At 45.6% G+C, this 24,626-nt stretch overlaps 3 protein-coding genes across 5 annotated transcripts; 2 read left to right on the top strand and 1 right to left on the bottom strand.

Annotated features, from left to right (window-relative positions):
* Positions 1-9,500: 9,500 nt before the first annotated feature.
* LOC6588758 lies at positions 9,501-11,398 on the top strand. Of its 2 annotated transcripts, XM_026988652.1 has the most exons (3): positions 9,501-10,049; positions 10,113-11,165; positions 11,223-11,398. In XM_026988652.1, the coding sequence occupies exons 1-2, from the start codon at positions 9,905-9,907 to the stop codon at positions 11,162-11,164; spliced, it is 1,197 nt and encodes a 398-aa protein (XP_026844453.1). In that variant the 5' UTR covers positions 9,501-9,904; the 3' UTR covers position 11,165; positions 11,223-11,398. The 2 variants fall into 2 exon arrangements, with proteins under 2 accessions (XP_026844453.1, XP_002014949.1); XM_002014913.2 differs by having other exon boundaries at positions 10,113-11,398.
* Positions 11,399-11,835: 437 nt separating this feature from the next.
* Positions 11,836-14,682, top strand: LOC6588759. Its single transcript, XM_026988529.1, has 4 exons — positions 11,836-11,910; positions 11,988-12,701; positions 12,760-13,780; positions 13,846-14,682. The coding sequence occupies exons 1-4, from the start codon at positions 11,869-11,871 to the stop codon at positions 14,355-14,357; spliced, it is 2,289 nt and encodes a 762-aa protein (XP_026844330.1). The 5' UTR covers positions 11,836-11,868; the 3' UTR covers positions 14,358-14,682.
* Positions 14,683-14,769: 87 nt separating this feature from the next.
* LOC6588760 (mucin-19) lies at positions 14,770-24,163 on the bottom strand. 2 transcript variants are annotated; one of them, XM_026988459.1, is made up of 4 exons: positions 23,944-24,163; positions 19,029-19,116; positions 18,339-18,670; positions 14,770-18,271 (listed from the first exon to the last, which is right to left on the bottom strand). In XM_026988459.1, exons 2-4 carry the CDS (start codon positions 19,036-19,038, stop codon positions 17,537-17,539), a joined length of 1,077 nt encoding a protein of 358 aa, XP_026844260.1. In that variant the 5' UTR covers positions 19,039-19,116; positions 23,944-24,163; the 3' UTR covers positions 14,770-17,536. The 2 variants fall into 2 exon arrangements, with proteins under 2 accessions (XP_026844260.1, XP_002014951.1); XM_002014915.2 differs by lacking the exon at positions 23,944-24,163 and adding an exon at positions 19,193-20,488.
* Positions 24,164-24,626: the final 463 nt, after the last annotated feature.

Genomic DNA, 24,626 nt, shown 5'->3' with positions numbered 1-24,626 from the left:
CCAAACAATGCCCATGATCGATCTATCTATAGATCTATCTATTGATTTTTTATGCATCCAGTGCGGGCATTGCTGCGAAACGCTTTAATCTGGCACTAATCAGGGCTCTCTCTCTCTCTCTCTCTCTGGGTACTTTCCCTCTGTGTTCTCTGTAAATCTCAGTTTATTGATAAATCTTATGACAATCCTAGATTTTGAATGAATCCCGCTTCTTAACTTCTTAGGTAGCTCGATCCCGACCGGATTTGAGTCCATATTGCCTTTATGATCTCTCGCTTCACTTTTACGGCTGTCGGATCTGCACAGGTAGCCGCCGAAAACTTGCAAGTTTATGGCTACCCCCACAGGTAGGTCTTTAACAGACTATTGTGAGGAAAGAACAACCGAATGACAGCCGAATAGTGATAAAAAGCTATAGACTTTGAGGGAAATGGCACCTTGGGGATCTGGGGGATCTACTGGGGTAGAATCACGAATCTTTGGGAGGAGTAAGATGCTCCATGAACAGAGCAATGTGGCCTCTAAACATTTACATTTATAGGAAATCCAGGAAATTCGGATGATATTTGGTGGCCCTTCGGTGGCTGGGACAACTTTTGGAATCGCTGAACGCTCGCTTTGGGCGACTCCTGTGCAGGCAGACTCTATTGTTGCTCCTTCTGGGGCCTCTAGGCTTCTAGTAGCAGCTTTTATCATAGCAAACATCACAACAAGAACTCTGAAATATGCCCTAGAGCCTTGCCATCAAACTTTATTTTAGCTTGTGGTTTCTATGGACTATTAAAGCCTCGATCTTTCATCAATTACATTCGCATAAAAACTATATTTGTTCTATAGAATAAAGCTGTCCCGAAAATACAATATTATTCTACACAGATCATAAGAACCCACCCTTTTGAATGTGGTACAGTTGCCACCGAGTCCTATCCCGATCCCAATCCTGACGCACACAAAGAGAGACGTCTCACACACGATAGTGGGAGAGGAACATGGCTGGACATGGACATGGATGGACATGGTGCTGCTACTAACGAGCAATTATCGCCAGCTCCCAGGCGTTGTTCCACGATTTCACACGCCCAGAGAGAGGGAGAGAGAGCGACGAATAGAGATGAAGAGTCAGCGGAGCCAAAACCCCTGAGATGTCCTGTATAGAGCATCCTCATCACGGATTTGCTACGCTTTGGGGGGGAGTCCAGCAGCATGGAAACCTGCAAAAGATACACAGATACACAGATACAAATGCCTGACTCGGTGTGTGTGTGTGCGTGTGTGTGTGCCTGTGTTGTTGGTGCATATTGTTAGGACACAATGGATGAAAATATTTTCGTCCTGTTGTCAAATGATTGCATTTAATGTATCGAAATCTGCGTGACGAATCAATTTAGTTCTAGCAAGCTGCTGGGAAAGGGAAAATGAGAACTGGGATCGGGATCGGGATCGGGACTGGCAACCAGTTGCCTTTATAATTCGATCATGGGTTTCTATGGGATATCTGTATCCTTGCATCCTGTCTGGCACATGGCGCAACCGCACAGACAACTTAATCAATAAGTCTCACTCGGTCCCTGCCGAAGGATGCGAAATACTTTGGAATGTGGAACCGATCGGTTAGAGGCCTCGTTACAGTGGGTGTTGTCGGGCAACGCTGTGGGGAAACGACTCTACTACGACTCTAGGGTTGTCTTTGGAGATCCTGAGCGTTTTACGATCTGTCACTAATGTGCTTCTTGTCAAAAAGGAGGCTCTTCTGCGGCTCACAGCTGCTGTCATGTGTGGAGAGCAGAGAGAATACTCGAGAGAAACTTGAACACATATGGAAAACAAATAAACGTCTGAAGAGAAGAGGTTTAAGGAGGAGAGGGGGTTCTTAATGGGGGAATATGCCCGTTCTGACAGCTCAAATTATGTTGGGATCATGGGAGAGGGAGTGGAGCATTAGGGGGTGTTCTTAAGGGTGAATATTCGAACAATTAATGAGGGAATTATTTTATTTTTTATCGGTTTTCAAGTGTTTCGTGGCATTTCTCCACACTTATCAAGAGATAGTCGTTTATTCCTTCAATATTATACCAATTCTAGTATCAGGTTCCCTCCAAATCACAATCATCTAGCAGGAATCTCTCCATAGGCCCCATCTCATTGTCAAAATGTTGTTCCAAAGGCTGATCGCACCTCTATAGGAGACTTTTCTTTCATCGAATCCTTAACGCATTATCGTGCGATCTGCCCATATCGATTACAGAGGGTTCCCCGAAAACCCATTAGCACCGATTGTGTGCCAAATGTGACATAAAGACGAATCCGATTCGATGCCGAAGGGGAGAGATCTATTAGGTAGCTCCATCTCCCTCAGGATCATCGTGATTTTCGTCTAATCTTGTGATTTGTGCCAACAACAACAAATGACAACATTATCCAGGCGTCGGCAAAGATGACAACCGCCGCACCAAAGGATCTATGGAGCAGGAGCCGGAGCAGGAGATAGAGAAGCATGGGGGGTGGGGGTCCAGGCCAGACCAAAAGAAGCCACCGACGCGTATTGTTGTCAACGTGCCGAAAGGTGGAAATAGAGCTGTAACCGAAATGTCACCTGAAAAATGCCAACAGCAGCCGCTCGGCCAGGAGCAAAAAAGGACATGGCTCGACCCGACTTTGATGCCTTTGTGGCGGGACACATTTTATCACATTGTCATTGCGGACAGAACTAGAAAGCAGCCGCCAGGCCAGCAAATGTCTCAATTATTTTTTGTTTCATCAGAGGCCATTCTTTCTTCAAGAAACAGGCAACGCCTCGATGATGACTCTGAACATTGGTGCACGTTGCTCCTCAGCGGGAGTCCTTGATTTATGCGACGGCGATCCTTGATCCTGCACACGCAATCAAAGGATCAGAGCCGAAGCGATCGCAGGGCTGGGAATCAAATAATCACCACAAATGATCGCAGCGCGTGCAAAATGTTGAGGCGGCATCCAACAGCGGCCATCCCTGCCTGATCTTAAGCCAACAACAAACGATTCCGATTCAAATACAAAACAACACAATTAAACAGTCGAAAAGAAGGAATTTCTGAGGCGAAAGAGACAGAGAGAGAGAGAGGGAGGGAGAGAGAAGGAGGCCTCATAAGCGGATTGCTGCCTGGGTCCGTTCGTTCTTTTAATAGTCTTAAAAATTGATTCCTTTTTGGCCTTATTGAAATGAGCAGCAGCCGAACGTTGGCCCGTTGCCGTGGCCGTGGCTGTTGCCGCCTTTGTGTGTCGGTTTGGACGTGTTAACACAGCAATTAACTTTTTACAACGGCTGCTAAAGAGCAAGACTTTGCGTTTGATTTATGCAGCAACAGGATATGTCAAAAGGATCTACACACAACGCACACACAGAAGGAAGAAAACATCTTGCAACAGCTGGCAAATGGGTTCGAAGGATCCCCGATGATGATCGGTTTATGGTTCGGTCAGAAATTAAGTTAGTCTGTTGTTTGTGTGAGTGAGCCAGGAGAATGATCCAATAAGGGATTGCCAGGGTCATATATGGAGTATGGAATGGAGATTAGATGATTGTTAGAAAAGAGAGAGAGGGAGGTTAAAGAGAGAGAAAGAAGAGTCTCCCACATCTAGAACTTGGGATAAATATTGATATCTGATATCCCAAGAGATCTAATCTAATCTACTAGCTATTCTAGCGACTATTTTCTGTTCGCATTGAGAAGAGGCAGAGGCAAAAGTATAACAGCCTCAAAGCCAAAGAGGTATCGGTAGAATATTTCCATTTAAAGGTGAATGAAAACACCTATGAAACATAGAACAAAATATGTGAAAAATTAAGGTAAAATCCACGATATAATAATTTGCCAGAACCTTATCCCTCCTTGGAAAAAGAGCCATGAAGAATCGGTAGAACCTCGACTTTGAGTCAAGACAAAATACATAAATCTACAATAAAACCAGCTTCCAAGCACAATAGTATTTAATTGGATTAATTAATTAAAATTAACAATAAAATATGAAGAAAACTGAAGCTAAGATCTTCCTTAATTCAAAGATTTGGAACCACCCTGGCCTATACAATACATATATCTTAGGCAGGTAACTCTTATCTATCTGCCTATAAATCATTGATGGCTAGGCCTATGTAATGGCCTTATCATGTGGCCAACGACTTCCTTCCGCCTGGCCTGGAAAGTGTGTCATCTCGGGGATAACCCCAACCCACCCCAGACCTCAGGCTTGCGACGAATGGAAGTCAGATCACACCTCGTTGACATAATGACAAGATGGAAAATGCGTTTGGTGTTTTACCGCAGAACGGAACGCGGCGGAACGACACGACAGATGGACGTCAAATCGGTGACACTTTCTCATTAACATAAAAACAGGCGAAGGCGTTGAGGCTCCAGAGGCGCCTCGGCCTCTAGCTTCAGAGCTAATGTCTTGGCCGTTGGAGCGCCGTTGCAGAGAAGGAAATACGATACAGGGGCAGGGGCAGGTGCAGGGGCAGGGGCAAGATATGGTGAAGAAACACATGCGGCAAGTGAAGTGTTTAGGCGTGGACGTGGCACATCACGGGTACCCCAGACGAAAAAAAAAAGGAGGCAGTGCCGCCGAAGTGTTTGAAAGTCGGTTAATTACAAAAAAAAAAAGAGAAGAGAATACACGCACAGATCGAAAAAGAAACACAGATACACTTGAGGGAGGCCTGACTGACTCACTCAAATTTCATGCGGCAGAGTGGCAGAGTGGCGAACGTGCAACATCAAAGGCCGCCAGCGACTTGTATGTTTTCATTGCTTCAAATTGGAAAATGTCTTGGCATCGAAAATATTTGGTTATCATTGTGTAAATACCGATGGGTTTTTGGGGGAAAGGGCAGGATGGAGGAGGACGAGGGTTGGATCCTGAAGGCAGAGGAATAGTTTTCCATACACTGGGACAAAAACTTGGTCCACATGGAGGTTCTGCTTGCATTGTCCTCCGACTTTATAGCACGTCCTTCCTCTCAGTGCGGACTCAAAGGAGTTTCTGGGATGGACATCCTCAGGTGTTGCTTGAATTGAAATCAAGATTCTGTTGTCTGTTTGGTGCCTGCAGCAAGGCCTGCACCATAGATCGGAAGGTTAGTGTTAAATGTCGGCGATTTGCACCAGCAGCGCAGCGGCAGGGAGGCTGCTGGGGAGATCCGAACGCGGCAGGATGCTCTGCCTCCCATCGTGTCCCGTTCCAGCGATGATGAGGCTCGAGTAGGCCATAGATCTGTGCGTGTGTGTGTGCTTCGAAAAGGACATCTTGCACCCGCTGTGGGTGCGAGGCCCTGGTGACAGCCCCGACGACAACAAGCAGGCCAAAAACTCAGCTGCCGTTGCACTGCCTTGAGTAGGCCGTGTCCTTGGCCAGGGCCATGGCCTTGACGACACGCCGACGATGTGTGGCCAGAGTAAATGGGATATTTTGGCCTCTCCTGGTTAACCGTAGACATATAGAAAACTTTTGGCATTGAGCCCGGAATCTCTAACGCAGAATTGTGGCCATACAACGGCCTTCGGTAGATGGGAGATCCTGTGCATCCTGTCGCGTTGTTTGGTCACAGTCACAGTCACGATATGGATGTCAACTAATCTCAAGTTTCTGTGTGTTTCCATCTGCGAGGTTTTATTTGCAGAATCCTGTTCACGGCTCAGTGGCCCTGAAGCGGCCCGGAGCGGAGCGGAGCAGAGCTGCGGTTCGAAACAATCAACCTAATGGGGCAGGGCAGGGCTATATAAAAGAAAATTATGTATAAAAACCTCTTGTGTTGGTCAAATTCATTTCCACTTGATTACATGCAAAGCTCAAATCTGTTTGCTTTCGAGTCCCAATTCGAGTTCTCTCCACTCCGATTGCCGAAATCATTTAAACGGAATTAATGCTCGAACAAAACATGTGAAAACTATCGCTCCACCATAAATACTTTATGCTGCGTGGCAGGGAATCGGTATAAATATATTTATTATTTCGGTTTCGGTTTTTCGATGGGGTGTGTCTACGCGCCTGTTTGAATATCGCCAGAAATTGGCAAAAAGGTAGAGCAGGGCGTGTGCAAGCCTAGCGGGTAGCTTCCCAGTATTTTCTACCATTTACCCCCCCTGATGGGGGACATTTCAAAGCCAAACATAGAGCAAGAGATTTCTTTAATTAGTTTGGTGGTTGCCGTGTGGCCACATCAAAGACTGACGGAAATCTATCCGAACAAAGAACACCACGAAATTGCCAAGGAAATTTCAATGAAAAATTTAATGTTCTTCAAGTTTATTGACCCTGGATGGACCCTCAATGGGGTGTGTACTCTATAAAGAAGTAGAGGTTTAATAGAGCCTACGATCGGTAAGTTCCTTCCATGATCTCTTCTGTGAGCCTAGACCCTTAAGACCCCCCTCTGGACAGCCCATTTCCCCACACACACAACCCCCATATGGGCCCCTTGGTATAGTGTCCTTTTCTGATTACCGTCGCCACTTGTACGCCGCCGCATTGCACTTAACGAGGAGCTCAAGCCAAGCCAAGACCAAGACAAGGGGCACGGACAAAGTGGCACGAGGCAAGACATTCTATATACAATCTACACATACTTAAGCCTGTGTGTGTGCGTGTGTGTGGATAAAACTATAGGAAAAAGTGAGCGTGCCACATCCTTTTGGCAGGACACGAAACAGACGAGAAGAGCGCAGAGCACGTGACAATTGCGTCAACAGATTTTTCGCTGAGATGAGCACAAAATTGTTAGCAACAAAAAACAGTAAAAAACGTGAGCAGAGAATGGTCTCAGCTGTGGGGGGGGGGGATGGCCAGGGGCCCCAGACTACTGCTGTTGTTGTTGCCTGTAGTCGTTGACAATATTTATGCAGCAGCAGCAGCGGCAGCGGCAACAACAGCAGTGCTGCTGGTGCCCCAAAAGGAGGCTGGAACGGTAAAGGAATGTTGTGGGGGGGTTGAGGGGGGCTGGGGGGTTGTCTTTCCACTGTTTGTTTTTCCATTTTCATACATTTTACAGCTTTTGTTTTATAATTTGGACCCGCAAGGCGACAAACTCGAGGAGGCACCAAAAAAAAACCCAAGGGAGAGGAAGGGGAGTCGAAGGGGAGATACCCATTAGATACAGAAAGACTAGATAAATATATGAAATATTTATAGGAATTTTTAATTTCTTTTCAATCTCGAGATCCTACCAGTTAAATCATCTTTAGGTCGAACCTTTGGTCGTAAATCCACACCATAAGAGGGGATATTACTGGGAGATATAGAGGGCCGACTCTCAAGCCCAATCTACTCCCCTTGGCAGGGCCTGCAGGGCATCAGAAAACTCTCCACCGATCGAACAGCACTTGATGAAGCCTGTTGTTGTGGCTGTGGCGGGTTCTGGTGCTGGCTCTGGTTCTGGTGTGTCCTGTGGCTGTTTCCGCTTCCTCTTGTGCGCCAGCGAAAAACTCGAAGCTGCGGTAGGTTGCTCCTGGTCCTGGTCCTGGTCCTGGTCCTGCTCCTGCTCCTCCTCCTTGTTCCGCATGGCCATGGCTAAGGTGGTTTTGTTACAGTTTTCGGGGGGGGAAGGGGTGGGGCACCGCAGTACGTGACGAAGAACAAAAGAAGGCACTTGGGCCTGCTTCCGCCCAGCGAGAGAGAGCGAGCGAGAAGGGGCATGGAATGGTCCTTGTGCTTCTGTTTTTTACAAAACTTACTTGCCACTGCCACTGCTGCCTGCCACTGCCACTGCTGCTGCTTTTGTTGTATCCACAAAAAAGCACGCTTATGATAATAATGACATTATGTACGGGCTATGCGAAATGTTGACAGCCGCAGTTCTTTTTTGCCGCTTGCTTTTTGTTGAACAAACTTCTCTAACGAGGCCGGGCCTCAAGAGAGGGAATCATATACTCAATTTCGTCCCAATAAAGCCGGTAGAAAGTACTACAATACTTCCTATGCACTTCCATAATCCCTTTTGCTGCTTTCCCAAGGCAGGTTATTATTTTTATTATTCTGCCATAAGCAAATATTGACTTTGCGTATTTTTGAAAAATATTTGAAAACCCTGGAGCAATGGAAAATAATTTTGTATTTATTTATATAAAGTTTTTGAACCAAAAACAAACAAAAACCTCTGGTAGCCCGCAAAATGAACAAACGAAAAATGGTAAAGAGTCAGAAGGCAGGTAGGCCATAGAGCCGTATTTCTGTAGGGATTGCAATGGCCTGGCAGATCGCAGCTGGTGGGCGTTACTAATGTGTGAGCCAAAAAGCAAACAATTTGCATTTTCCCCTAATGAAAAGATAATATTTATATGCTACACAAAAATACTGGTATATTGAATTGAAAGAGTGGCAAAATGAAGACCATCTGGAAATGTTTGGCATTAGAATTTTAGTAAAAAAAGAAAGAAAGAAGAAAGGAAATCCCTACTGGGGATCCCCCTCTAGCCCCAACCAATTGGTGAAACACATAAAGTTCAACAACAAACACACCCATAAGTGTTCCCATTACAAATTAACACTCCATAAATATTGTATGCCACATTCTTAAGTGGCACATAATCCCGAATGCTCCCCCCCGATCCCCCCGATCCCCACGAACATACGCGATCTCCATATGGACGCAAACAGGAAGCTAATCCTGCTCAGTGATATATCAACATATTTATGGTAAACGGGATACGGAGGGCTTACGGAGGGCCCAGCCAGTGGTTGGTGCCATATGTTCCCTACCATTTGGTATTTATAGGCCTGAAGGCGATTCGAAGGCGGTGCCTCAAGGAGAAAAAAACCGCAAAAACTCCATAAAATTTTATGAACACTTTCTCGACAATCCCCTGTGACGACCGCCGGCTGCTTGAGTCTTTTAATGTTTAATAAACAATTATTAGACAATATATATCTTTGATCTGTTCACCGATTGAGTGACTGACTGACTCACTCACTGGTCTGTGGTCTATGGTCTGACGGGGGAGGGGGTGTAAAAATAAATATAGTATCTCTCGGCTCTTTGTTTAGATCAAAATCCGAAAATTACGCACACCACTCGAATTCCAACGAATCATAACAATAACATCGGATTCGATCAGGAGGCACCACCTTGACAGGCACCACTCTCCCGGAGTGGGAGTTTTTTAAGCAGAACCAGAGAGCTGTGCTTTGATGTTGCAAGAACTCAAATTTTTCAAGAGAACCTTCTATTTCGTGACTGGAAAAGCAAGAGGGCCAGTCGAGCTCCACAAGGGTGTTGTAGAGCTTCTGGGATGCCCCAAAATACCAGGGGCCACGACGATCAGACGTCACAAAGTACTCCAGCTCCATCCACAGAATGGACAGGTCCCCATTGATCAAGAAAGTCCTAGCTTTCCTTTTAGAAACCCTAGAAACCACAAATATGTTACAGGCAGGCTCTGGCTTTCGTTGACTTTTGCGGATTACGTTTTAAAAAGTGCTACAGTTTTCAAAATTTTTTGTATCGATATGTTTCATTTTTCATTGTTTCTGGCTGATTAAAATGCCTTTTATTTTGGCAATTGCTCAAAGATCAAAGAATATCCAGACACCTTAGATGCAACACTTGTTTGTTTAACATGTCTGAGGCACTGTGATGGTCAAGATTCCAGAATGGTGAAGCCATTTCGGATGGACAAACAAACTTTCACAGTGATTTTGGAGAAAGATCATGCTTTCCCCTGGATATAAAGAACTTTCGTTTTAACAAACATCAGCTGTGCTCCACCCAGAAGTTCTGTTCCAAGCACAGTCTGAGGTGTTTCTTGCCAACACTCCGAAAACCAAATCGGACTGCGTCAACCACATGGTAGGCTGGGTGCTATCCTTTAAGCTACTCAAACGTCACTCATTCGCCGACTGTCAAAAAAGGAAAAAATAATAATTTTGTTGCAAAATGAAAGACCAAAATTTTGTGTCCTATTTGGTGGAATTTTGTGTAAAGCTGAAGCTGAATACGCCCAAATACCGATTTGTTACGGAAGCAAACAGAGAATTCAGCTGCAATGTAGAGCTGCAGGATATCCAGGGCTATGGCAGGGGTAGAGCTCTCGCCACGGTAATCATGCGGCTTACGAAAGTTTAATGAAATCCCTTTTCGACAGCCCGTTCGAAACAGTCTGCGGCCCATGTGGCGGCCAGGAATGTTTGGACGCACATAATATTGCTGCCTGTCGTCCGAGTGCTGCTACAGGAAAAGGATTTCAAGCCATATATCCGCGAGGGGGATATCTTCTGGGAGATTCGTTTGCTCAAGACGAAGCAATTCAGGAATCTGCGGGAGCTGCTCGTCCTGGTGGACAAATCCATCGGTAATATTTGGCAAGGATCTGTGGAACTGAGCAGCTTGTCAGTACAGGCAACCACTGAGGTGCGAATGGGGGACAGAGTCTGGCAGAATGTCCCCATCGTCGAGGTCACAGAAACACTTTTCTTCGAAACGCTTACCCTCCCGGTAGTGCTAGTGAGCAGCAGATCGAAAGAGGTGATAGTCAGCAGTGTACTCGACAGCACGGAGGATCCAGAGACCAGTAGCTTGGAAATATGCCCTATTCCAATGGTTCCAGAGGTGCCAGTAAGCAAGGCTCAGGGGTCCGCCAGTGTGGGTCCTGCCTGCCCAGCCCTGGCGATGGATCCTACCGTTCCCCAGGACGTACATGCGGATCTCCACGCCGATGCCGAAGCAATAGAAACAATCAAGCTAGAAGAGGTCGCCATTCCCGTGAGTCCAGTCTTCGAAACAAGGGCCACCGTTGTACAAAAGTCGCCCCCTGTGGAGGACATCGTGAAGACTGAAGAAGACATGGAAAAACTTCGCATATTCCAGACCTACCGTAATATCACCAAAAAAAACGACCCAGAAACTAAGCCCGTCCGAAGGTGCGATTATGACGACTACTTCATGAACTTGCCCAAGGACCTCAAGAAGGAGGGCTTTAAAGTGATCAATTCCAACGACTTTAAGACTGCGAAGGAGAAGGCAATCAGTCTTCTGAACGCTTTAAAGCTGCCTCATACCTTCAGCCAAGTGAAATCCATTTCCGGTAGGACAATGATCAAACTCGAACTCGACTGCAACTACAATGGCATATGGATTGACTTTGAGACCGATATTTATAGCCACTTCATTGAGTATATGGTGGATATGCTTGATTAGGGTTACTTACTGAACAGAAAACAACTGAAGAACAATACTAACATAACTATCTACACAGAAATACCAGAATCTAATCATCCATGTGTGTACCTGATCTACCAGAACCAATTGTGATCATCTTGCACTTATATGATCCAATCCTATACCATTATGTGATCTTATACTTATTTGAAATACCTCAGAGCAGTTTGGCAGCTCAATAAAAGCACTTTAATAAAGGCCGATTAAATAGAATTTATGATAAATTCATTTTTATAGTACATTCTTGCTTGCTTTCGTTTTTGAATTTGCGCGCCCATATGCTGGTTGTGGAATTGGCTAACTTCCAGCATTAGCCAGCTACTCCGGTGGCGGGTTGTGGAAATGGATAGCAGCTGTCTTTCCGCATTAGACACCACTGATTACTAAATACAAGACATTTTTGTGGTAAAATTTATACATTTCGTGTGAAACAAGCAAAACATATCGCAAAGAAGTGGGCGCTTGCTTTCGTTTTTGAATTTTCGCGCTCATTTGCTGGTTGTGGAATTGGCTAACTTCCATCATTAGCCATCACTAAGCTCAGTGACGCCGGTAGCCGGGTTGTGGAAATGGATAGCAGCTGTTTTTCGGCATTCGACAACACTGATCACTAAATACAAGACATTTTTGGGGTAAACTTTATACATTTCGAATTTAATGAATTGGCGTGTGAAACAAGCAAAATGGAGCGCAAAGAAGTGGACGCACAGCAGTTCATTGATCACGTACGTAAATGGAATGAAATGTTGGGATGAGCGTTGTGGATTTAGCCGTTTTGTTTTCTTGTGTATCCTATAAATAGACGCTGCTGGCCTCGGAGCTAATGCGGGATCCAAATCACTTTATTATGGATCTGATCGATCACACAGGAGTGTTCCCCAAGGCCGAGGGACCCACCAATCTGACCACCAACACGGGAAATCCCCCCAATGATGGGACTGGCGGCTACGCGGAGAAGGAGCTGAACTTCCACAACACAATCTTCCAGTTGGTGAACAAGCATGTGAACGAATCCTCCGCCGCGGACAGCGGTGTGGGGCCGGTGGTGTCGCAGCAAGTGCAGCAGCCAGCATTCCCAGCCCTGGCCATAGAACCGACCGTACCCATCGATGTCTCGGCGTGTCTGCACGCTGTCGACGATGACGATCTTCTGTATGTCCATAATGCTCTAACGACCAATGCCCGCAAGGTGCTGCCCCACAAGAAGCGCATCTCGAGGAAGCTCAAGGGCAACATCGATGCCGAGATGGAGCAGCAGCACCAGCCGCACCACCAGCAGCACAAGCATGTCATTCAGCATGTCCCACCAGGAGCGGCTTCGCTCTACAGCTGTGAGATCTGCGGCTATGCAGTGCACACACAGTTGGACTTTTTTGCCCATCTCAAGCAGCATTATGAGCCACCAATGGCCATGGAACAGCGATTGGAAGTGCCGATCCAACAACAGCAGCAGCAGCAGCAGCAAGAACAGCAGAAGGAGCCGTTGGACATGTGCGGTCTCTCCACACAGGATAAGGCGAGTATCTGTCCTTGTATATCTGTCATTCGACTGCTAATCCTCTATTTCTCCACAGCTTCAACAGGAACAGGCCAAACTGGATCAGGTCTTTCACGATGTTCAGCTGAACTTTGAGAACTTTCACCCCATCAGCCATGTGGATCACGATGTGGGAGTGCCTGTAAATGTAAATGATGTTGGCGTCAATATGGTCATGCATGGCGAAGCCACAGACAAACTGAATACCGTGGGAGCCACCAGCAGCTCGCCCAACGTCAACGTCGTGGTCCCCGTCGTGGATGATGTGGAGTTCAGTGACACGGAGGACATGCTAGAGGGCATACGGAACGTAGTGGATAAGGTGTCCATCGAGGACACTTGCGATGAGCTGGTGGAACTGGAGCTAACCACAGCCACGATCCGGGCGCCCTGGTTTAACAACAACTTCAGTGACATCACATTTCCGGGGCTGCTGCTGCCGGGAGAGCCGCCGCCAGCGACCACGGAGCAAGCGGCGACGCCGCTGCTCAAAGAGAATCCCAATGGGACGGAACAGATGGATTTGGATTTCCTCAGTGCCAGCAAACGAGAGGAATCAAATGAAATCAAAATGGAGAAGGCGCTGGAAAAACCCATCGAAGGGATTGAACAGCCCCTGCTGGTGGCGCCACCAATGTGCTGTACCTCTCCGGCACCGCCTGCTGCCCCGCCGCCCGGCTCGACCGGCTCGCCGCTAGTCCTAAACGAAGCCGGCTTCAAGCTGGAGGCCGTGGAAATGCCCGACGACAGCGCACCACCTTCACCATTCGACAATGGCGACGTAGGCGGCGACGGCGATGGCGATGGCGATGGCGACGGCGAGGATGAAGACAATACCGATAGCTATGCCATGGAAAGCACCGCCACGAGTCCGAGCGAGGACTCGCCGAGCAAATCGAGGAGGAAGCACTTTTGCGACAAGTGCAACAGGGACTTCAATTCGTACAATGCCCTCAAATACCATCAATATACACACAACCAGGAGCGCTCGCACAAGTGCAGAAGCTGTGAAAGATCCTTCTACAACCAGAGTGCGCTGACGGCCCACGAGAAAACGCGTAGGATAATCCCCACAGATCCCCGTCTAAAAACCAACTCATCCCATCTTTTATTCCTCCAACAGACTCTGGGATAAAGCCCTTCGAGTGCGAGAAATGCGACTCCAAGTTCCGACAGTGGGGTGATCTCAAGTACCACATCATATCCAGACACAGCGACATCAAGGCGCACATGTGCGAGTTCTGCGGCAAGAGCTTTTCCCGACGGTACTCTCTGGTCCTGCATCGACGGATCCACACCAGCGAGCGGAACTACGCCTGCCAGTACTGCGACAAAACGTTTCGGGCCAGCTCGTACCTTCTCAGCCACGTCAAGGTGCACACGGGAGAGCGACCGCACGAGTGCAGCGTATGCCAGAAGAAGTTTCGCGTCTCGGGGGATCTCAAGCGGCACTCGCGTATACACGATCCGGCCAGAAAGAGCCAACCTCCGGCCGCAAAGGTGGAGAAAAAAAAGCTGAAGCAAATCAAAGATGAGGAGGAGGTGGTGGCGGCGGCGGCGGCGGTGGTTGCCACCCATAAACAAAAGTCTGACGCCCTATGCGACGAATCTGAGCAGGAAATTCTCGGCCTATAGCCGTGCTGTGCCAAGGTTTCTTCAATATAGTATTAGCAAAGATTAAAGAGCACATAGATGAAGCATTCTGGGTGCCCGTGAGCCATCGGAATACCTGGCCATACCTGGAATACATCCAATGGGCAGAAGTGCCATCTATGTGCTCCACACTCTTGTGTACTCGTAAATTATAAATCCTAAGATTTTTGTACCATACAGCCAATGTGTAAATACCAAGTACAGACGTGAACAAAGGGCCATGTCTTTTACATTCCACAACGCGTTCCACAGGGTCCCCCCCAGCCCCCCAAACAGCCGTTGAATAAAAAGCCACTCGAAAATTCTATTGCAGAGCATTTCTTTATTATTTTTCATGTTTTTCTCTTGTCCTCTTCATTTCATTTTTCTGTTTCAGTTTCCTTCAAATATTTCACTGTTTTCTCTTTTGAATATTTTCTTCTTTCTCTGTTTTTTTTTTGCACTTGTACCGTTCATCGACTTAGATGTTAATGAGTAAGATACATACACATACATATGTTTGTATATATGTATATATATTAAATATATATCGTTAATATTAATGTAACTATGTACAACACAAGTGTTTGGGGGCGCCTGTCATCGTCAGCCCAAACTCAATGAAATCTTTGTATTCTTTTTGTTTGTTTAGAACATAATTTGTATTTCTTCTCTCTCGTTTTATTTATCATCTCATTCAGTTTTTTGTTTTGTTTCTCAAAAATATTCAACATAAACGCTCCAGCAGCCATACATTTCCATAGATTTGTGTCTGTGTGCTTTTCCATACATATTTGTTAGACGTCGCGACGTTCATTATTTTCACAATTTTGTTTTTTTTGTAAGAACTCTTAAGAACTTATAAACTAAAATCCTAGTATTGGTTGCTTCACATGCTTCTCTTCTCTTCATCTGCTTTAATGTACGCTCAGTCCATGATATCTTCCATTTCTCCATTTTGTTACACAAATATAATATATAATTCATCATCTCCTCTTATCCTCGTTCTCCATTTCTCCAATCTCCATTCTTCTGTTTGTGTTAATTAATAATTAATTTAAAAAATTATGAAAACTCCATTCCTAGTATCAGTATGTCCTGCACTCTCCCAGCTTGATCCTAACTTTGCCTGATGGTTCTTTATTCTTCCTTATTCATTCTTTTTATTTATCTTTCTTTATATATATTCTTGGTGTTTTGGTGGTGTGGATTATGCTGTTTTGGTAGGTTGAGTGTTCTGAGTGTTAGTGTGTGTGTTTGTGTGTGTTTTTCTTTTAGAGGGTATGATGGTATGGTTATTGAAAAATTAGCATACGAAACATTTGCGACTACTGTTTTTTTTGTTTGTTTTTTTTTTTGGGAATGAACTGAAATTTTGCCTGCCTGTTGTTTGTTGTTCGTAAATATGATTTAAAAATTAGCATTACTTTGAATATTTCTTCATTTGTTTTTGTTTTACATACATATATATGGTACTTAAAAATTTATGTTTTTTTGCTTTACTTTTGCTTTTGCTTTTGCCTTTGCTATGGATGCACACGTTTACTGGTTGTTTAGTTAATTTTTGTTTTAAATTGGTATTCTTTAAATTGAATATGGGCTTATTTCGTAGCATTTCGCTTTTGTTTCTTCAAACGAAAATATTAATTATGCTTTACTGCAAAATGCAAACAGTTGCCAATTGTTTGTGTGTTGTTGCGTTTACTAAGTCCTTCCCGTCCTTTCCGTCCTCCCCTCATCAATCATCAATCATATTGGTAAAACTGAAGAGCTTTAATCGTATGCATGATGGTTTGATGGCAGCTTTTTGGTTTTTGTATTCTGTTTTTCTCGGTTTTTCTTGGTTTTTCTTGGTTTTTCTTGGTTTTTCTTGGTTTTTTCTCGGTTTTCTTACATTGCGGATAATTAGAATATTGTTTTATAAAATAGCTTGCTATTTTATGTTGTACATTAAACACATATTTAACTGTTTTTACAACCGTCTTGGTTGGACAGTTTGTATCGGCATTCGGTTTTCATCATACATCATCATACAAAAGATTCTTTGTTCTTTATTATTTTTATTTAATTTTTTATTATGTTTTTTTTTCTTTCTGTATTTGGGTTTTGTTTTTTTTTTTTAGTTGCTATTGTTGCTTCACATTGTTGCTGTTACTGTTACTATTTTGCTGCGTCCCAAGTGTTTGCTACGCTATTTCCCCACCCCCATACTGTCTGTCTCCTTCTCACATTCTCTGCTCCCTCTAACCGCTCACAGTTCCTTTCTCAATTTATAGAAATATAATTTTGCTCTTTTTTTCTTTTCTTTTCGTTTTCGTTTTCTTTTCTTTTGTTTTATAAGTTTGAGTCTTCTGTCTACATCACCACATATTTTCTTGGTTTTAAAAAAATTAAAATACTTTCTTCTTTCCACAGTTCATAAAATGTTTAACTCTTTTTCTCTTTTCATGGCTTGCCAATTTCTTCAAAAGTTTTCTTGTTTCTCCCACACAAATACAATATTTACAGTTTACAGATTTTGGTTTTCTTTCTTTTTCTTTTACAGATTTACTCAAATTTTCTCCATTTCTTTCCATTTTTGTAGTTGCTACATCTAAATCTTAAATCATTCTTTACACAGCCCCCCCACCGACTGCCGTCTCGCCATCTCTGCTCTGCTGCCAGATCTTGTTCTGCATTTACTTTGCTTTCTCATACGATTTTTGTTTCTTGTTCAGTTTAAAATTGTGAAAAAATAGCTGCATCTATTGTAAATTTTAGGTTTGTTTGCATTTAAAATTTGAATTACCTTTAGCTTTATATAATTTGATTTTATGATATTTTTTTTATCCTTGTTGTTGCTGTTGCCGTCCTATTTTTTGGTTGCATGAAGACCCGACGCCTGATCGTGTAGAGGGCGCGGCCAGTGCTGCCAAGCATCAGAGGGCGCCCCTAATCGTGCGGCCAGTGCTGCCAAGCATCAGCTGGCCCGCGCTCAACCGTTAGGTACACTTGCTGTCTCTATTTGCAGTTTGAGTTCTTGATTTCTTGAGTTCTTGTTGTTGTTGTTGTAGATGTAGATGTAGCTGTGGTTGTAGCTGTGGTTGTGGTTGCGGTTGTTGTTTCGTATAAAAAGTCTTTGATTTGCCATTTCCCTTTCCCTTCCCATTCGATCCCTTCCTTCGCTGTTAGCGCGCTCTGCATTAGAGGCTCACCTGCTGCATCTTATCAAAATCTAAACACGGCCGATGCGGTCGCTGCAGTCTCTGGGTGGCAGCGGCGGCGCTCGCGGCATTGGCAGCATTGTGTGTCGTTGTTGCTGCTGCTGTGGATGATGTGGTGCCTCCTCCTGCTGCTGCTGCTGCTCCTCCTCCTCCTCCTGTCGATGAGGATGTGGCTGGGGCTGCTGTGCCTGCCGCTGTGGCCGAACCACCACCACCCGAATTATTACTAGGACGACGCCTGGGCGAGATGGCGCAGTGGAACAGTTTCGCGGGCGGACTAACCGAACGCACCTCCATGTCCAGGCCGGTGGTGCTGGCCGGACTGCTGCGCGAGCTATTGTAGTGGAAACTGTACTTGGGCTGCGGCTGATAGATGTGGTGGCTGCTGTTGCTCATCTTCAGGGAGCTGCTGCACGCCTTGATCACACTCGGCTCGTTCTCGTTGCCGCCGCCCAGCACGGCTCCGCCCAGCTTGGGGCATTTACTGTGGTTGCCGCCATTGCCACCGCCGCCGCCGCCGCTGTTGTCGCCATTCTCCTCGTTTACACTATTATCACATAATTTAATATTTTCGATGCCACATCTGGCCTCCGATAATATCAGTGGCGTTGTGGAGCGGAACGTCATATGGCTACGATTTGGCTTGAACGCCTCCAATGGCGGCGATGTGCGAAAATTCACGGGCGTCAATATCGGCTCCAGCGAATTGCGTAACTGCAAAGCATACACAAGAGTCACAGATCAGACACGGAATCCTTGCAGTTATCTGCCACATACTCACCTCATCGTCGGAGCTGTGGGCCAGGGACCGTTTGCGGTTCTCCACCATCAGCGTGGAGCTTGAACGCTTCGAGTTGGAGGTGGTGGCCCGTTCCTCGTAGGGTGCCTCCGTGTCCAGCGAGGAGGTGCAGCCACGATTAGAGAGTCGCGAGGCACACGAAGCGCCCGTCGCGGTCGTGGTGCTATGGCCATGTCCTGCCACCGACGAGGGCCCATTGATCACCTCCAATTCCTCCTCGGAGCTGTGCTGATCGTACATGAGATGGGCGCAAGATGACGATGTCTGCTGGTGACACATCATTGCAGGAGCAATTGGTTTTTGGCCAGCGACAGCTAAAAAGAAGTACGAGGAATTATTTTTATTCTTTATCTATGGCAGTCGCTAACCAGTGTTGTGTCTAACATTCTTGTTAACCAACACTGAAAGTGTGGAAAAACTTAAAAAAATCAAGTCTTGTGGCAAGGATGCTTTTAATCGGTTTTGTTTTTCGTAATTAATTGTTGATTTCAGTAATATCAATGTGGAACACGGTGAAAAATCAAATCCGAATGACAAAAATGTGTTTCTGTGCGTAACCGGTTTTCACGAATTTCAAAATTGTTTAATTTGGGAATTTAAAGCCAAAAAAAAGAAAAAGAAAAAAATTTCGAAATTTGGTTTCTACAAACTGGTTTGCTCTGTCGCACTTACTAGTTTCCATATCCACGTCTAAGTGACGTTGTTTTTCCACATCGAGGAGCTCACCATCCGATTCGGTGCCAGAGTCATTCGATTCACGCTGCGGGGCGAGAAATGTTCCGATAAATGAAATGTCCAATATTATTATGCTAATAAGGGTATTTCCCATATCGAACCTTTTTACGAAGAAAATTTTTCGATGCCTTTAATGGATTCTCGCGATTTTTCTGCCTGACAAACTTTATCATGATTTCTCGCTATGTGCTTTATATGGTATATATTATACATTCCACACACGCACACGCACACCGACACGCTTACGCACACACACGCACACATTCACACTCCCACAATTACGGCGGAAAAACTTACTACGACTACGTTGCAGTCGCAGCCGCAGTCACAGTCACAGTTAGCGTCAGCGTCAGCGTCACCGTCGACGTTCAAGTCAACGCCAACGTCAGCAGCGGGCAGCGACTGCGCGCGTATATGTATTTTGTTGTTTTCTTCTGTGGTTCTCTTCTTCTACTACTATTACTACTACTACTTTTTTGCCCCTTTACGTTTTACACGCTCTTTCTATGCCCCGTCCGTCCCACCATTCTGCTCCCACTGTCCACCGTGCCCCCACCACATGGGGCAGAATGTATTTTGTCTTCTGCTTCCTGATTCACTCGAACGAGAGAGTCTCTCAGTCTCTTCTGTCAAGCACGAGCTTCAGCTCTCTTTCCACGAAGCTACCGCTACCACTCTCTCTCTCTCTCTCTCTACGCTCTCTCTCGCTTGTTCTTGCTGTTCTCTCTCTTTGGCTCTCGTTTGCCGCCTACGCTGTGAGGCGCTTGGCGCGTGTAAAGTGTAAGCGCCGTTTCCTTTTTGTGCAAATATTTCAATCACGTTCCGCCTCCACCACGCGGACTCTGGGTTGTACGTTTTTTGTTGTAACACCCGCCACCACCCCCATCGGAGGGGACTGGCGATGACGACCCGACTGCAGTAACGGGAAGAGCCGAACGCCACGCGAGTCCGATGCGAGCGCGCACCTTTCGCCGTAACTTATACAGCACGGAATTATTGATTTTCGTATAACGGAAGCCAGACGACCAGGAATCAAAAAAAAAAATAAGGGACAACGTGTGCGTGTCCCGTCCGTATCCGTGCCCGACTCTGTCTCCGGTGTCTCTGTTTTTTTTTTTTTTCTTGCACGGCAATCACAAAACTTAATTATTTTCCATTTTCACTTTCTCGCCCATTCTGTCCTGCTTTGTGGGGCTCAAACAGCGTCCAAAGTGCACTTGCGAAAACGGTTTTGTAACGGTTGTGTCCGCCCACGCCAGGACCCTCGGTTGGCTGGCTGGGATTATGGTTACTACGTGTTACTATCGCATCGCCCGTCACCGGCTAGTGCTGCGCTCAAACTGAAAAATTATGGTCACAATGTGGCAGGGCAACACTGTCTCTCGAAATCTCTGCGCTGGCGCTGAGGCTCGTCACAGGCCCCCCCCCCTCTGGCGCTGCGGCGTCCGATTCTCTTCTCACTTGCAGTTTCTGTCCGTGTGTGTGTGTGTGTGTGTAGGCGGCATGCAGCGGCCAAGTAGAGGGTTGCCAGATGGTTGGGAATCTTATAGAATTTAATCCAAAGTTTAAGTTTGATTGGATTTTAGTGGAAATGGATCGTAACAGTAAGAAATCTGGGAGAAAGACTCTTTTGGGTTATATAAAAAAAGGGTTCCTTCTTGATTACATTGAACTTTTTCATATGAAATAATAGATTGAATTTTGATCAAATAAAACTGAAAGCATTGTTGCAACAAAGTTGCACACAACAATTGATGGTTGATAATATATGCATACTATTTGTAATTAATATAAGAGATTATCATTCTTGGTAAATTTTGCTTTGAAGTTTTCCCTTTTGTGTGCCATTGTTTTCCCATTCATTGAATTCTTTTCCCATTCCCACAAAACAATTGCAACAGTCTGGCAACGCTGTGCACACTACAGTGCACTTACTTGAATGCCAGTGTGGGAGAGGGAGAGGGAGAAGATGGCAAGAGAGAGAAGGGGGTGTGTAGGGTTAGGTCGGTTGTGGGGCCCGACCAGGCATCAGGCCAGAGGAGGCATCGTGTTTGGTTTTGCTTGTACATGCGCGCACAACTCGTGCCCCCAACAACCTCTCATAAGGTGCCTGCCAGAAGAAATTCACACTTTCGAGTTGTGGAAAAGTTGTCGGCGAATTTATGCGGTGTCGTTTCGCACAGAACACAAACCCTAGAGGCTTATTCATCCATTCTCTGTTGGAATAAACAACCTTCTACCCTTATCGCGGTGACTATAAACAATATTTGATACGAATGCTGCCCACATGAAGATCAATTTCAGTTGGAAACTGTATTGTACACACTGGCCCGAGAAACCCTATTTCACAGGTATTAAATTGAATTCTTGTTAAAACTAAAACCAAAACCAAACAAACGCCTATTAGTCGTGACGAACAAACAAAGGGACCAATAAAGTCTACTGAAACGCGAGCTGTCGCGTTGAAAATATAATCAGAATCAGCGTTGGGAGATTGGATTCACAGATTGACCTTGAAATCTGTACATTATTTGGTCGAACTGGAGGTCTTTTTGAGGCAATCGGGGGCAATCGAATCGTAAAATATATACACATATGTAAAGACGACTATTAGTAATGTCAAATGTGGATACTTGTGGAGCAGATTGGCATAATCTTTTTCACCCATTCTGCTTTAAACTTCTGGTCCGCACCGTACTATTTATAGGCAGAAGAAGAGGCCAAAGCGGCAGCAACAGCGGGCAGGTTGTGGCAGGCACACACACACACACACACAGACCCCGGACTCGTAGTAATGCGGAGCCCCCAGAGAAGAGTACGAGTACTACTCGTGCAACATCAACAACAAAAAAAAAAAAAAAATCCAAATAAAACGAAGCGTGCGAAACTCGTTGCAATGATGATATGAGAAATTGTGGAAACATGGCATGGAAAACTACGCACGAACATGGCCACGGCGGCTATGCCACTGCAACTGCAACTGCAGCTGAAACTTGCAACGTGCAACGTGCAACGAGGAGGAGACTGGTTTCTGGTTTCTATCGTTTCTACATTTTTCCCATATTTTGGGTATTTTTCCACATTTTTCCCAATTTTTTTTTGTTGTTTGTAGTTTTTCCACAATTTCGTGTTTCGCGTATTCCCTTACACATTTTTCTATTTATTCCTGTTCCCCAACAACTGTTTCCCTCCCCCCCCCCCTCTGGATCCATTGTGCAATCCGCTTTCAATTTGCTTTCAATTTACGGGGAAAATACTACGACGACTACGTGCCGTGCCACAAAACGTAAACGGCTTTTGCAGAGCATCGTTTATCCGAAGCTCCCCCTCCCTCACAGAGAGAGAGAGAAAGAGAGAGAGAGAGAACAAAGTCTGGCTATCGATTCCGACGTCGACAGCGCAGCGACTGCACCAGCAGCAGCAGCAGCTCGAAGTACTTTTGTTCCATTCATACCACACACACACACACACACACACAGGCATACACGGATATACAGGCAAAGAGAGCGAGCGTCTGACGTATGCATGTGGCGACAATTTCCACTCTGGTGTGGGTGTTCGTCGGGGAGGCAGCAGGCAATGGCAAAGGCAACGGCAAAGGCAATGGCAGCGCAGCGCAGCGACTGCGTGTTGCAGCCTTGCTTCAGGTCTAAATTTAGCACTGGGGCTTGCAACTCCACAAGGATTTTTCCAATTTTTCCTTCTATAACATTTTGCACACTTAGCCTTTAGACACACACAAAACACACACTCACACACACACACACACGCACGGAAATAGTGGCATGCTGCACGCAATGCAATGGCCCAAAAAAAAAAAAAAAAAAATAAGAATCCGACGTTAAACCATTTTACACTTACTTGGCTCGCCTGCTTCTCCTTGTCGTTCTCCTTTTGGGCCTGGGGCAGGGGTTTACGGAGGGGGCACAATTACGAAATGTTGCAACTGCTTATTTTTGCACAAAAATTTTGTATCCTCGACACGACAGGAAAATGGAAAAACTTCTACACAGCCAGGGGCCAGCAGGCAACAGCAGCAGGCAGTGAGTGACGAACGATGAATGGCTGGACTGCTGGAGCTCTCTTTACTACAATTTACCAGCAGCGACAGCGACAGCGACGGCGGCGGTGGTGGTGGCGGCGAACAGGCCCCACAGCAGCAGACTGGAGGCCGTGGGGGTGGGTGGGTGGCTTGCTGCTGTGTGCGTGCGTGTGTGTGTGTGTGGAGCACGCGACGCGTTTTGGAGAATTGACAAAACAAGCGCAACGAGAGAGCAGCACCATGGCTCGCTAATGGCTCTCTTTCTTGTTCTCTCGCGCTCAGCGCTCTGCGCTCTGCACTCTGCTCGTGTGTAAATTGTTGCTATTGTAAGCGCTTTTACGCCAAAAACTACACAAGGAAAAGGCAACAAAAACGCTACACATAAAGAGAATGCTCGCTGAGGTGGTCGAGGTTTTGATACCCTTGAAAAGCTGGTGTGTGGCTGCTGTGTATAGATATTCTCTTCTGTGCGATTCATAGTTATAGCTAAGAACCAAAAATCGCAAGTATCACCCATAGATCATGGCTCCAAGACTAGTTTTCCCCACTTGCTGCTGGCTGTGGCCATCATTTATGCAAAAACATCATACCCCGCAAGCCCAACTTATAGCAAAGCAAAACGCTGAAGTTCCCTCTCTCTCGCGCTTACTCTCTCGCATAAAATCGCTCTCTCCGTGCATGTTTGTGCGTGCATTGCATAAAAAAGTGAACCCAACAGACATTTCTGCACTCGTCTAATGCAATTAACTTTTCAATGTCAAGCCGTACACGTCACACTGTCCAACACAAGTCGGCTACTCCCCCACTCACCCGCCTTTGTGGTTCATTTCGAACGCGTCATCATTATTAGTGATTCCACGGCATCGGGGACTTTAACATTTAGCAGAAAGTAGCTTTTTCACAGCCCAATCATCTGATCTGGCAATACATATTTTGTGTGGCGATTCGTATTAGATTTGGCGTTTAGGCTGCAATTAAATTTGATTCCACACGCTCGAGCGTTGGGTGGGAGAGCAGCAACAAATTGATGGCCCGCTTATAACCGCAAGAACAACAAAAACAAAACTGACAACTGAGTGCGCGAGCTGCGATGACGTCACAGTTGACCCAGTCTCCAGCAGTGATGCCACATCAGCCTCTCGCCGATAGATCTTGTCGAGCGGCGCGCACTCTCCAGCTGAAAGCTTACTTAAAAGCTCCGCAGTTGCGTGCAAGTGCGTGTTTGTTGTTTTTCCAGCAAGCTTATAATCTCTTCAGTTCCGATCCGATCAACCTCTTCAGTTCAGCTCCGCTGAATATATAAACATACGAATGTAATGAGCGGATGTACATACATACATATGTAGATAATATATTTCATACATGAATTCACATTAGAATAATTGTCCATTAAAGTGGGTATTGAAGGTGCAAAGTGTGTTTAAGTAAAGAATATATATATAGAATATGTATATATTATGTACTATTTATACACATACATATGTCTAATAATA

This window comes from Drosophila persimilis, unplaced genomic scaffold (genome assembly GCF_003286085.1).
Source record: "Drosophila persimilis strain 14011-0111.01,24,50 unplaced genomic scaffold, DperRS2 tig00000191-arrow-pilon, whole genome shotgun sequence".
In the NCBI taxonomy this organism is placed as follows: domain Eukaryota; kingdom Metazoa; phylum Arthropoda; class Insecta; order Diptera; family Drosophilidae; genus Drosophila; species Drosophila persimilis.
This window is presented reverse-complemented; position numbering and strand designations above follow the sequence as displayed.

What these genes read in the sequence shown, in the direction of transcription:
- LOC6588759 (XM_026988529.1), top strand. Translation starts at nt 11,869, where the DNA reads ATGGAGCGCAAAGAAGTGGACGCACAGCAGTTCATTGATCAC. An exon ending in CACAGCAGTTCATTGATCAC is followed by an intron (nt 11,911 to 11,987) that starts GTACGTAAATGG and finishes TCCTATAAATAG; the next exon opens with ACGCTGCTGGCCTCGGAGCT. An exon ending in GACGGCCCACGAGAAAACGC is followed by an intron (nt 13,781 to 13,845) that starts GTAGGATAATCC and finishes TTCCTCCAACAG; the next exon opens with ACTCTGGGATAAAGCCCTTC.
- LOC6588758 (XM_026988652.1), top strand. Translation starts at nt 9,905, where the DNA reads ATGAAAGACCAAAATTTTGTGTCCTATTTGGTGGAATTTTGTGTAAAG. An exon ending in TATCCAGGGCTATGGCAGGG is followed by an intron (nt 10,050 to 10,112) that starts GTAGAGCTCTCG and finishes CCTTTTCGACAG; the next exon opens with CCCGTTCGAAACAGTCTGCG.
- LOC6588760 (XM_002014915.2), bottom strand. Translation starts at nt 19,264, where the DNA reads ATGATAAAGTTTGTCAGGCAGAAAAATCGCGAGAATCCATTAAAGGCA. An exon ending in AAAATTTTCTTCGTAAAAAG is followed by an intron (nt 19,117 to 19,192) that starts GTTCGATATGGG and finishes CTCGCCCCGCAG; the next exon opens with CGTGAATCGAATGACTCTGG. An exon ending in CCCACAGCTCCGACGATGAG is followed by an intron (nt 18,272 to 18,338) that starts GTGAGTATGTGG and finishes TATGCTTTGCAG; the next exon opens with TTACGCAATTCGCTGGAGCC.